This window comes from Dermacentor albipictus, chromosome 1, assembly GCF_038994185.2.
Source record: "Dermacentor albipictus isolate Rhodes 1998 colony chromosome 1, USDA_Dalb.pri_finalv2, whole genome shotgun sequence".
In the NCBI taxonomy this organism is placed as follows: domain Eukaryota; kingdom Metazoa; phylum Arthropoda; class Arachnida; order Ixodida; family Ixodidae; genus Dermacentor; species Dermacentor albipictus.
This window is the reverse complement of record NC_091821.1, coordinates 493,603,456-493,617,252: the sequence shown is the minus strand read 5'-3', so window position 1 is coordinate 493,617,252 and position 13,797 is coordinate 493,603,456. Positions and strand designations below refer to the sequence as shown.

At 45.5% G+C, this 13,797-nt stretch overlaps 2 protein-coding genes across 2 annotated transcripts in view; one reads left to right on the top strand and one right to left on the bottom strand.

Moving 5' to 3' along the window:
* Positions 1 to 13,132, bottom strand: part of LOC135913128 (calpain-5-like) — a 79,366-nt gene extending 66,234 nt beyond the window's left edge. The window contains exons 1-2 of the mRNA XM_065445814.1: positions 12,952 to 13,132; positions 3,077 to 3,246 (exon numbers count right to left, since the gene is read on the bottom strand). Of these exons, the coding sequence (XP_065301886.1) occupies positions 3,077 to 3,232 (156 nt within the window). The 5' untranslated portion in view covers positions 3,233 to 3,246; positions 12,952 to 13,132. The remainder of the gene's footprint in view (positions 1 to 3,076; positions 3,247 to 12,951) is intronic.
* A 186-nt stretch (positions 13,133 to 13,318) lies between these two features.
* The window catches only part of Nop60B (dyskerin pseudouridine synthase 1 Nop60B), a 77,053-nt gene continuing 76,574 nt past the window's right edge, over positions 13,319 to 13,797 (top strand). Inside the window, exons 1-2 of the mRNA XM_065445816.1 lie at positions 13,319 to 13,434; positions 13,735 to 13,781. Of these exons, the coding sequence (XP_065301888.1) occupies positions 13,410 to 13,434; positions 13,735 to 13,781 (72 nt within the window). The 5' untranslated portion in view covers positions 13,319 to 13,409. The remainder of the gene's footprint in view (positions 13,435 to 13,734; positions 13,782 to 13,797) is intronic.

Sequence of the window (13,797 nt, the reverse complement as noted above, 5' to 3'; positions counted from 1 at the left end):
AATTCAGAGCTGCACGAATACTGAGGCCAAACAAGCGGATCGCAGAGCATGATCATGCATTGGAACACAGTAGAAAATGGCATAGTTTCATTACCTGCACACGTGACCGCACAATTGTGGGAACAAGCAGATGAAGCGGAAGTACATCTCTTGCTTTGGTGCGAAGTAAGACAAAAAATATACAGACATTCCGTTTGTGTGTTTTATTATTTCTCTAAACTTCAATTCGTCAATTCAAGCAACAGATAATACAAATAACAGATGTTGCCTTGAATAATTCTTGAAGGCACGTGTGTCAACGATCGACGTCACATTGCGGACACGAGCACATAGGCGCAGGCGCACGAGTACGTCATCCTCCGGCTTGGAGCACGGTCGACGCAAGGGAAAGGAAAAACGGCGTCCAGATTCAAATTTCAGACCTTTCCGCGGCACATAGCGATGTAGTACTTTGCAAACACGATCATTAGCACGCATTGTATGCTCTGCACTTGTCACTTGTCAGCTTAAATCTGGCCAGAGCTGGTGGCCAATCGTTTAGGCATAAATTAACATTACAACAAACACATCTCTGACCTTAACTTGGAATTAAAGGGCCCTTGAAACGGTCCGAAAAAATTTTGCAGACGCATAGGGTACAGCTAAAGTTAATCATTTGTACCACAATTTGTGTGAAGCGTTTGACATTAAGAGAGCTACGGACGATTACAAGTTACCCCCCTCCATGGTAATGCATTTTCTCAACTCGTTCGCCGAGTGATCAGGGCTAAGCTCCACCTTCACTGGCTCTGCGTCATGATGGCACGTTGTGTCGTTGACTTCCGGTTCTCTAGGAGCGAGCGTGCAAAGCTTCTCCAAACTCTTCGCCAGCTGCTTGGCAGTCGACCCCAAGCGAGAGCTATCGAAGCAGCATGTGTTGCAAGCATTCTGTCGCAGCACCGAACGTGTCTGGTATTCCGGTAACCACAGGTGAGCTGGGCGTTTCGGCAGATGGCTGGAGGCATAAACTCAAGCTGATGAAGGAACTTTAGCGTAGATGTATGTGAGTGGCCTGGTCGGTCTGCACGGTCCAGCCACCTGTTGGCGCGGAGCTTAACCAGCTAAATAAAGCGCTAATATTTTTCTAACCAATTATAAAACATTTTAAACATTTACAAAAACAATTCGTTGATGATTACACTCCTGTGAAAAATTTACACCAGCAGCAAACAAGAATACATTTTGTTACTGCTACTGTGTGTGGTTGAGCTCTGTGCCACCAGGTGGCTGTACCGTGCAGACCATTCACATTCGTGCTTCTGCTCATCTCGTTAAACGGCACAGTCAAGGGGCCAGGCCCTTTCCCCTTGCGCTTGCGTTTGCCCTAGTACAGGGCAAACGTGCGTATAGTAAATACCCACGTTTGCATGGAATTAAATACCCACGGCAAATACCCACGGTAAATACCCACGGCATGGAATTAAATGCCAGTGAAACAGTCTACATGTCAATAACTAAAACAAAAATTAAAAAGCTGTCGTCTGTCTACAAACTAGGTTCCGAACTGCTTGCGGAAGTCAGCGAGTACAAGTACTTGGGAATCACAATAACCAACAACCTCAGCTGGAGTACTCACATTTGTAATGTATGTAACTCTTCATTAAGGAAACCTTGCTTTCTAAGACATAAGCTTAAACATATGCCTCTTAGTACTAGATTAACGGCTTATACATCAATAATTCAACCTAAACTTGAATATGCTAGCATTGTCTGGGATCCCTATACAAAAACTAACATCTCTTGAAATGATACAGCATAAAGCTGTCAGATTCATCTATTCTAAATATTGCACTAGTGACTCTTCCTCTAGCCTAATGACACAGCATAACATTCAGACTACAATTACGAAGAAAATACAGACTAAAACTTCAGTTTTGCTCAAAAAAGAATCTCTTGTCTATAAACCCAGTTCCTTATTTAAAACCACTTACAGCACATAGAACACAGTATCGTCACGCTGACTCTTCAACACCTTATTACACCCGAACTAATGCTTTTAAATATCCATTCTTTCCACGCACCATAACAGATTAGAACAACTAATCCTTTTCACAGGTATCTAATGCCTATCTTTTAGAACATATCAGTCTTTGACATTACTGGCCTTAATGTACGGTGAATTTATACCTACACATATTGTTTTATTATGTTCGTTTATCCTGTGTCTCGTCAGCTGCAGTAACAGCTGCATAAAATGTTTTTTGGTTTGTGTGTGTGTGTATGTATGTGTGTGACATGCTTTTGGCGATTTGGTTGTGTTTGAAGGGTGTAAACAACTTCATAGATCATTGTCTTGAGTGGTCCGCTTCATTGCCCTGTACTTGATGTTGCTATTTGCTAATATTTGTACCGTTAGTGCCTTCTTCCTTTTTATTTTTCTGCTTTTACATTTATTACTACTCTTTGTTGCTAGGTGTGCGATCTTCTTATATACTAATACTTGTATGCATTGCTTTGATATCTTTTCATGTACTTTTGCCCTTCCTGCTTGGGCCCTCTATCAGGCCTGCAGTATTCTGTAAATCTCATGCAAGTCTCATGCAATTAAAGAAATGTGCTGCACTGTAGTTTCCTACTTATCTCCTATGAACACAGCACTCATACGCACTGGGAGATATACTGTTCTCATTTCATTACTGTCATTATTGTGGTGTGCGAGATAAATGAGTCAAGCTGTTCATTGTTTACAAGTTTTCTGGTCGACCAGACATCCCTTTGTGAATGGCATTACATGCATATATTAAATAATGCACCTAGGTATCCTATTAGAGGACTCCAAGCAAATTTTATATTTAACATTGCTTAAAATTTAAAGATTTTCGAAATTCAATTTGATATTCAAGGGTTGTTTTTCTCATATATTTGTATTTAATTAGAAAATCTCACTGTTTGAATACCTTAACTTTCCTTGTGTCGGTCGTGTGCTATTCTGCACATTTATCAACCTGATGAAATCTCCTAATGATGGCATATATGTAAAGAAATAAATGAGCTTGCAAGGAAGAATGAACGACTCCCACTGACAGACTACACTCACCGAGGGTCGTCTCCACTCCAACTGGGGACCCTGGCCCTTGACATATAGGGATGTAGCATCTGCGGGGAACGCCGTGTCGACAAAGGGCTGGCCTGACTTAAGCACTTCATTCCGCACGGTCATGTAGCTGCGGGTAGAGCCTTTCCTCCTGCCCATGGCCACCTCCTCTCCTGCATGTATAACAGATATCACTGCTGCTGCCGGCTCTTACTTTCCTGCACAGCGTAAACTTTGCCTACGACTATGTTGTAGTCAGTTGTCTGGCACTTTGCACTCGGGCTACAGCTTTAGTGGCAGGGTAGTTTTTGTATGTTGATGAGAGATAAAGAACAAAAAAAGGTATGACTTCAATTCATACCTCAGGCCAGCCAATGAATGTGCTGGGCTGAGGTACGCAACCAAAGGAGACAGGTGCCTTCAGCCAATCAGCACTTCAGCAGCAAACGAAATGGACATGTCTACTATGTTGACACTTTCAGAATCCCCCCCCACCTCCGATCTATATGAGGGAGTATGCCATGAATGTCACCACACCACCACCAGAAGGGCCACACTTTTGATGGATGCTAAAGAGTAATGTAAGCTTCTCGCGATGCCTTGCAATTAAAAAAAAAAAGGAACTGTCACCCATTAAAATTAAACTCTACACATGATTTTGTTCTGCCACTATGCTCAACTGGTGCAGCTCTTCATCATTATTCAATATCTCACTTGTCGCCTAGTAAGGCAGCAGTTTTGATAAATTGGAGGAAAGGGCAGGCGACCCTTTGAGTAAAACTGGACTCCCAGTTGCATGCACAGGAATAATATTTGAGTACGGTACTGGTTTGGCTGACTTGGTAGTAATCCATGCCATAAGACTTTTGTGTACAAACCAGAGAATGAAGACTGGAGACTTGACAAACAAAAGCCTAATGTTTGTAACATCACGAATAACATTTGGCTCAGATTTTCACAACAATATTGCCTTGTGACTAAGCAAGTGACTAGGTGTAAGTAAACATTAATCCGCAGATGTGCACACACTGGCTCTCGCTCTTTATTTTTCATTTCCCCTTATCCATAGGCAGTATAGCCAACCAGGTGTGGCTGTGGTTAACCTCCCTGCCTTTCCTTCCTTTCTCTCATTTGCTCGTTGCTGTTTTTTATGTCCTTTTTTCAATGCATTGATAACATATAATTAAGACACTTTGCTCTGCACTTAAGCTGGTCTAAGGCTTACGACGTGGTTGTCTTTCACCTAAAGAACATCATTAAACTGTACATAAAACACTGCAATTTCAACTAACAACAGCTTGCATCACTTCTATTTTCAATATTACAATATGCGATGCTCTCGCATGGCGACACTGTGTCTTGATTTGTCGAGTTTTATGCCCCAAATGCACAGACAGTAAGAAAGGACACAGCGGACTGCTCAGGAATAATTTTTACAAGCTGGAGTGCTTTAGCCTGCACCTAAAGTAGTGCTCGAGTGTTGTTACGGTCTGCCCCCATGTGCAACACCGAATTTTGTAGGGGTGCTGCAATGGCTCTTACAAAAGGCGTGATAGAAGTTTTGTATTGAATGACATCTCCTTAGAAACGTTTTTCAACAAAACGCTTTTGAATGTGCCTTGCACGAATGGGGGTTATCAGAAATCAAATTTTACTGCCACAGCTTCGCAACATTCCCCTTTTTTTCTGTTGGTCTTATTGCACTCGAAGCTGAAATGCACACACATCGACCATGCTCTGTAAATCAGTGCATGGTGCCGTTGTACTGGCATGTATCGGCTTTGTATCCTACTTATTACCTAACTGTTTATCTCGAAACTGCAACATGATACCAGAATTCCTCAAACTCATAAAAGGTCACTTTAATGTGAGCAGTTGTTAGCAACAACCATGTAAAAAAGGTAATAATTCTGTAGGCAAGAGACTCAAAATCAGATTTCAATAACTTAAGATTGAATTTCTAAAAGTAATTTTGGCATGCCTTCTCTTGCGCTAACTGAAAACTTGGGACCATAAATATAATGTAGAAATACAGACCACTGGACTGTGTGAAAAGTTATGCACTTTAGTTAACGATATCTGTCTATGCTTGGATGATTTAATACTAAAACTGACACGTTAACTGCAAATGTTTGAAACAGCCTTCATTCTTTCAATATTTGGATGCTCCTAAACATTCATTCACAAGCAGTAAATAGCAGAATGAAGGCAGCACAGGCAATAGACCATTAGCAAAAAATCACCACCTCTTCCAGTCCGTGAAGATGGTCAAACAGTGAAGTTGTGTTAGTTACACCAAGTGTTACACCACGCAAAGCAAACTTCGTAAGCAGTGAATATTGTAAATCTTTTGCTTCACTATTATTTCACCTCATTTTTGTTTTTGTGTGCTTGGTGTGCTGAGCATGCATAAAGAGTGCCTTTTTTTTGCAGTTCTCCCAGTTTTTTTTTTAGCGTGAGTGTTTGTGTCTGTGTTTTGCCGGGCTTTCTTTTTTTCATGTGCAAGCTGCTCCGCCCAGTGGTCTTCCCACAGTTGTAGCTGGGATGCAATATGCAGAACCACTAATCCAAAGCTCCGCATATTCGGTGTAAGCCCCACCACTGGAGACGCGTGCATTGCAATCATCTTGACGATTGCTTAGATTCGTTTGACGACTAACATCTTTGTGTTTCTTAATGAGGTTACACATACATTCGACTGCGTAGGAGAGAATGCCTGTGACGGTATGCCTGCAGTCTGCCCTTGTCGCTTGCATCCGATGTCTCGAGTTTGCTTGGTGGTGTGGTTAGTAGCATCCACTTAACGTTGCCGCTTCTGATTATTCAAAATTAAATCTGTCCACCACATAAGACAATCAATGGCTCATAACTCCTTAAGCAAGGGCTCATACCGCCATAAACACAGCCCTCCCATTACGATGACAGAGAAGTGAAATTCTATGCTGGAATGACAAGTGGCAACGGAGCCAGCAGTGGAAAAACACGACGAACGCGGGAGCAGTGGCACAAGCGTGCTCGTGCGGTAGCGCCAACGAGCCAGCTGTGGAAGAAGACGACGCTTGAGCTAGTGCTGATGATGATAGTTTTAGGGAAGTTCGACAACAGCACAGGGTCCGCATAAACAGCTCCGCTGTAAAAAGATGCCACCCAAGCATGAGAAAAGTTGTTTTCTGACCATAAACCCTCATCCTCAGAATAGTGGAACAAAATTCCAGTTAGGCTTGTTGGCTGTTCATTGTACAGGGGATCTGACGACTAAGAGAGGCACAAAGAAGACACACACACACAAAGTGCTGTAGTTTCAGCAAAGCGTTTATTTTCCTGGTAGACAGGTTTTATACTGACCACCACAACAAAATAAGATACATCTGAAAGACAAACATATTTTGTTGAAAATACAGCTATGTGCGTGCCCTTCCTCATTACAGTCCTGTGCTGTTCCTCTGTATGATATTAGAACGAAAAAAAAAAAAGGAGTTTGCTGGGGTTATTCCGTAGTAGTAAAGGTCATTGAATGGAAACAACACATTCCTTTTTTTGTGGGGAGCACATAACATGAAATTTCAGGGAACCTTCACAGAAAGCTTTTATAATCACACTTCTTCTCTGGGAGGACTGCACATTAGGAATAGAAATCCAGTCTGTGAAGAGAGGTTTCGGTTGAAAAAGGGCCTTGCAGGGCAGCCAACTTACAAATTTTTGGAGAAAAAATTGTCTATTACTAGAGTTCTGTATTTTCAGGAAATTTGGGCATCAACATTGGGAGATGTTTTTCAGTTTATACTTTATGCTTAAATTTTAGTTTGTTTGCACTTTCTTTTACAGTGCAATTAATATAGTATTTCTAGCTCTGCCCATACCTATAAAAAAAGACTTGACTGCAAAAAAAAAGGGGGGGGGGGTGGCAGGTTAGTATAGCAGCAGGAATGCTTTTTACTGATGTTGTTGCTCTTGCGACTTACCGTAATATATACATGCCAAGTTATCAATGCTGAACTAGCAATCGAGTATTTCCTCAACTGCATATGCCTGACATTCTGAGAACTCTCTTGCCAACAAGGCATGGCAAAATGGTAGAAGGTGAGTGCTCGGATATGTGTCGAATGCTCCGTGCAAGTACAAGTCAGCAATGTATCACTGCACAATTTGGCTAGACTTTCCCTGTTTCAGTATATTTCCCATAACAGCAGCATAGTATTTTCTCAAGTTGTTAATGACTTCACAGCAGCACTACTCCTTGTCGGCAATGTCAAGCATGCACTCAATGTTCAAGTATTTTACCGCAGATATGTCATTCCGTTCATTTAGCAGTGCCTGCAGGCACACATCATGAAGATGCGTAATGCAAAAGAGTTGACCATACTTCTGGCAATTGCTTGATTATATTAGTTCGAAGTTTACTTTAGGAACAACAGTTTCATCACCAAGTTATGTAAAAAGATTGTGGCAAATGCTTTCGGCTTATCAGGCTTTTTCCGTGAATGTTGTTGCAGCAAAGTCACTTCTCCTTAACTAAAGGTTTAGAAATGTAGTTTTTCAGATAAATTCAAAGTACACATTAGATTAGATTAATCCAAAAACGCAGAACCCTATTCATTAGACAGAAAGGACCAAGAATAATTCACGCTTCCTGCAAAGCAGCTAGCTTGGCCAGACAAGGAACTGGCCGCTATCTGTGACATGAATCACTACTGCAACCAGTTATAGAATAAACGTTTGCTAGCCAGCATGATCATGGCATAGTGATGTACTCGCATGGATGGAGGCTGAACAATAAACAAGTGTGTGTGTTAGTGAAGCAGACTTTGTTTTCCTTTATTTATGTCGACACACAAACTACTAAGGCTCAGTCATGTGATTTGTTGATTGTTAATGCTCGAAATTTTGTTTTTTCCAAAGGCAGAGCTGTAGTCCCATTTTGTGTCTGTGAGTGCTACTTAGTACAGATTGACAGATGGTTTAGTCAGACCATGAACACATGTCAAAGCAGATTTTGCTCCTTTTGGTAGTGATCAGTTACTAAACAGACCGACTTTTTGTCAGGCATTGTGGTTTCATGTTACAGTGTGCTAAGTGAAAGAACATGTTTTGCGATGCACAGTTATTTACTGCTCAACTGACTTGGCTAAGCTTAATTACGAGCTGTGAACTACATGCGCGGCCTCTTGTGTGTGCCCTGACAAAGGCAAGTCCCCTTGTTCAACCACTTCTCATCAAGTTTCCATCTTCCAGCAAACTTGGATTTCTTGTCTGTCGGAGCCATCTGTAATACAGTTTCTCTCCTTAGCAAATTATAGAGGATACAATCATACAGTGCACCGGAATCCATGTAGAATCCATGGAGTTCCCATGTGTCAGAGCCATAATATTGTTACGTAGGAAGACACCGACGAAAAGCTATTTACAAGTATATTTACAAGGCAATACGCCGCAGTTGACCAAGAGGCAACAGCCTGCGCTAGCTTCCAAACGTCGTCTTCGTCTTCTTCCTTCTCGGCTCTTCGTCACTGGGAATACTACCCCGTAGCACTACCCCCGGCGGCAAAAGCGCCGTCCCGGAGCGACTAAAGGCTGGACTCTGAAGCAGTGTAGTAGGTCTTGAGCCTACTGACGTGCACGACATCACTAGACGCCAGAGTAGATGACGAGGTAGAGCTCACAGGAGCAATTTCATAAGTCACAGGCGTCACCTGGCGCAGCACGCGTTAGGGCCCTGTGTATCGTGAAAGGAGCTTTTCGGAAAGTCCAACGTGACGACAGGGCGACCACAGGAGCACGAGTGCACCAGGAGAATCGGTGCAGGAGAATCGGTGGCGGCATTATCTGAGCGGGCAGCATAGGGACGAGAAAGGCCACCTGGGGGGCGAGAGTAGGCAGTATAGGTAGACTGGTTCAGGGAACTCCAGCGACTGCGGCAGTGGCGAGAAATGTGCCCAATTCGATGGCAGTGAAAACAAATTGGCTTGTCGTCTGCAGTGCGCCATTCAGAGGGGTTGCGGAAACGTGGTGGGTAAGAAGGTGCGGGACGGGGTGGAATCGAAGATGCCGGGCGGGGATCAGGGCGATGGGCCGAGCAGATGGTGTGAATACCCATGTTGGCGAACTCCTGGCGGACAACTGCCTGGATCAGGGAAACAGTGACTGCAGGTGCATTGGAGGGGCTGGAGTCGAACGCAGCCGGATAGGCGGCCTCGATCTCACGCCGGACAATCCTGGTAACATCGCCAGTGTTGTTGGGACGAGGAGCGTCGGCACAGGAAGATGTCGCTGGGGTGTTGGGCAGACGGGCAAACTGTTGGTCGATACGTCGGCTTTTAGCGAATTCCAGGCGGCGGCACTCTTTTATAACTGCATCCACCGTCGCGACGTTGTTAAATACGAGCAAGTTGAAGGCGTCATCGGCAATGCCTTTGAGGATGTGGGAGACCTTGTCGGACTCAGTCATGTGTGCGTCAACTTTGCGGCATAGAGCCAAGACGTCCTGAATGTACGTGACGTAGGGCTCCGTTGACGTTTGCACACGACCGGAAAGCGCCTTCTGCGCGGCAAGTTGGTGACCGTTGGGGGTGCCGAACAAGTCTCGAAGCTTTTGCTTAAGCGAATCCCAACTGGTCAGCACATCTTCGTGCGTCCGATACCAAACTCGAGGTGTGCCACCGAGGTAAAAGACGACGTTGGCGAGCATGATAGTTGGGTCCCACCGGTTATTGCGGCTGACGTGTTCGTAAAGGCTGATCCAGTCCTCGACGTCTTCCCCATCTTTTGCCGAGAATACTCCAGGATCACGGGGAGCGGAGAGGGTGATGTAGGTCGTCGACGTGGCAGCAGGTGTCGGAGCCGGTGGAGTCGGGTTGGCATCGCCGGGAGCCATGAAGGTAGGCTCGACGTACCGTCCACTGCGAAGCTCCGTGACGAGGTACAGGGAACGTCCACCTCCACCAAATATGTTACGTAGGAAGACACCGACGAAAAGCTATTTACAAGTATATTTACAAGGCAATACGCCGCAGTTGACCAAGAGGCAACAGCCTGCGCTAGCTTCCAAACGTCGTCTTCGTCTTCTTCCTTCTCGGCTCTTCGTCACTGGGAATACTACCCCGTAGCAATATGATGAGGCATGCCGTAGTGGGAGCTTCTGGATTAATTTCGACCACCTGGGGTTCTTGTGCACCTAAATCTAACTAAACAAACATTCTTGAATTCTGGCCCAAGTAGAGAGCAGCCGGTATCGAAACCCCGACTTAGTGCTCAGCAGCACAACATCATAGCCCTGGATCTACCACAGCTGGTGTGATGAAAACTGAGAATACATGCAGGAAGTTATTTTTTTGTCAATTGGTCTCTGTCTTTGATACCAGTTATGAACCTCTACAGATTGGCAGCTATGAACTTTCAACGTGAAAGCTGCTGTTAAATGGTATTTCTGCAGCACTGACTGGGAAAATGTGAGATCTGTATCCCTTTTGACCACTATGGCTTCCTTCAGTCTTGAGTTGCGCGCATCACCAGTAGAGGCGCATCTAAAGGGGGCAGCCAGCCACCCACCCAACATTTACTTGCGGCCTCCCATACCTCCTTTCTACCACCATGGAGTGTCAAGTAATGAACTGCCCTCCCGAACCCTCTCAAAAAATAAAGAGACATCTGCCCACACACCTTTCTTACAGAACAATCCTGGTGCCACCCCTGAATTCCAAATGGAAAAGTACACATATAGCTGGCTGCAAGAATTGCATGGGCTGTTGTGAGGGGCTTGCAAATTATATGAGAATGAAATGAGGGTGAACGGGGGGCTTTATTCATGAAATCTTCTCAACGAGATACGGCGAAATGGTAAACCATTTCGTGGTACTATTGGCCTCGAGCTCCACCACTGGAAAAGCTGGCGCCACCGTCGGCGTTACGTGCTAGGAGGGATCACGTGGACATAGCGGCCGCGTCAGCTGCTTCGGGGGCGCCGAAGCGAGCTGAAAACGAGGTTAAATTCTCTCGTACACTGCGGTCCTCATTAAGTGGCGAAATTTTCGCGCTTCGAGTGTATCCTTTACAACGCTTGAAAGCACTACAATAGGTAGTGGCTGCCTTTGAAGGCGCGCAACATAGTAGGCTACTGCTCAGTGCCGCAGGGCCGGACGCACGTAACAGAGGCCGGTGTCAGCCTTATTCACACGTAGCCGCAGGACAAGAAGCTGCGTGAAGCTTGGCTCGCGAAACATAAAACCGGCAAACAGTCATCGGCTACAACTCGGGTATGCAGCAAGCACAGACGCGAGGAAGATTTCTGCTACGGCGCCCGGTCTGCGATGTTCTGAAAACGTCCACTGAGACGCTCGCCCGAGTCCGCTGCCCGACTAATGTCATGACGGTTTGGTCTATGAACCTGTCGATGCTGTAGATACTGGCAAGTTGAGTGGAGTGGAAAGGCAGCGGTAAGAAGGATATTAAAAAAAAGCCTGGCATATGGTCATGTTTGTGTTATGAATTAATGCATGCACTGGATTACAAAAAAAAAGAGCAACGGAAATTGCACGCTGAGAACACCGATAAACATACAGTGCGACGCAACTCGAGAAATAATATTGAAAGGTCAAAGAATTTAGAAGAAAAAAAAAGATTGAATCGTCGCGACGGCACATCACAGTCCCCGTAGGTGTCGAAGTCTCTACAATGAAGTTATCTTTGAACAGCTGTGATAGCACCCACGCAACAATGGTTGCTTGTATTCTGTCAAATGCTCATATTCTGAGCCTAAAGCTAATGGCGCAGTGCGAAAACGCGCGCGCGGAGAAAGCGAAACAGTGCGCGGACAAGCATCCAGACCTGCCGGTCGCTGGGAATCTGCGCGATCGCTGCATTGAGGCTTCGTTCTGTGACGCTCCATTTAGTTATACAAACACTATAAGAACATATTTCCCATAGCTTCCTCTCAGCGTTTAACAACCTTTCACGCAAGAAGCTGGTTCGGGAGACTCCATCGCGGCGACCGCGCGCAGTGGCGTTCACGGTACGTATTCGGTAAAGAGATAGCGTCTGTAAACGATTGTGTGCTTTCAGTTTGCCCAAGGTTATTATTTAGACAGTAAAAAACTTCTCTCGTTTCGAAAGTACTTACAGAAATGTCCGGGAGAGCTCGCGCGTGCTGTTTTCAGTGAGCGCTGACAGCAAAACCTATGAGGAGCGCGCCACGTGATCCCTCATACTACGCCAGCGAGGCGCTTCCGCTAGATGGCGACTCCGTAACTCCTGGCCACCAATATTACCTCACAACACGGGAGTGCACTTCACCAGCACAGCTCCGTTGCTGTGAGTCTACTGCAGTGCTCCAAGCAGATCAGTCTGTTCGAGCACACCTGCAACAAACACTGGATGGTGTAAAACTGAGGGACATTGATGGACTCAGTGCATGCATGGTCTGCCAGCATTTTGTGTAGTGAAAGAAAGCTGCCCACGAGCGACTGTTGCCTTTCTCTACCCACAGCTCTCACAGGTTGCCATAAGAGATAACAGGAGAACCACAGTAAGCTGCGAAGCGAGGGTGTTGTAAATAAAGGGCTAGACGTAGAAAGGAAGAAAGCCTACGGCAAGTATATTAAAGGACCTTCCATATACAGTGATAAAACAAATTAAAAGCAAGAAACGCTAACTGACAGGCAAGCGTATTGACTCGTGAAAGGCGTTCCTTTGGTACGAGGCACCGCACCTGCATTTAGGTAGCAGTCATGCGGCTACACACGTGACGAAGGTCCCCCGATTCTTTTTGTAATGAGACTTCGCGGTGTGACAAAATGGACTGTTTAAGTGTGCGTTATAAAGCTACACGCGTCCTAACGTTACATTTTGGGCACATCGTGCGGCCGACGGGAGGAGGCAGCGCTCACCTCGCCAGGCGGTCTCGCCGGCTACATCGGCGGCGACAAAGCAGTGGACAGCCTGAGTCTCAACCTCGATGCGTGGGAGCTAAGGTCACCGTGGCAGAACCCGGCGTTCATTCATCGCCCTTCGCCTCTTCTCGCCCATTTCCATTTTTGTATTCGCGAGGGATTTTTGCCGCCCATAGTGTCCAGGCGCTTGAGCAGCCCGTGCTGAACTTGGCATATAGCTTATAAACTAAATATAACTTTTATGATAATGTTATTTAATGATAATGTTATAATCACTACTAAAACATAAATAAATAGCTAAAATTAACAAGTAATTGTTGCAAGCTTTTGTAATTACTTAAAATTTTGGCGATGCCATCGGCAGCAACATCAGCGTTTCAGGCGCCATCGTCCGTTGGCTGTCGACAACACACCGGCCAATGTTTTCTTGAAACACGTGTTCGGCATCCCTTACCATGGAGGAAATCGAGGAAGCACACGGTAATAACGCGCCGTTAGCACCAGCTTTCGGATTGCACGAACCGGCCGTTGTCGAAAAAATGAATAGAGTAACTCTCGCCTACTGCTCTAAGCCAACGTTTAGCTTTTGACGCATCGCTCACATGGCCTCCTTGAAGTGGCGTCAATCCGCTGATGGCGCGCAATAACGCTTGGCAACGACACAAACGCGCCGCGCGCAGCTTGCTGTGCCAGCTACGCGCACGTGCGGCAACACTCTGCGTGGATGCGGGCTCGTAGCGCCGATTTGCGTGACATGCAGTGGTGTTCCTCTTTTTGCAGTGCTACAATCGGCCAAGAAGGAGCGTAAGAAGCGCAAGGCCCTCGGGGTAAGCGTGGCGAGAT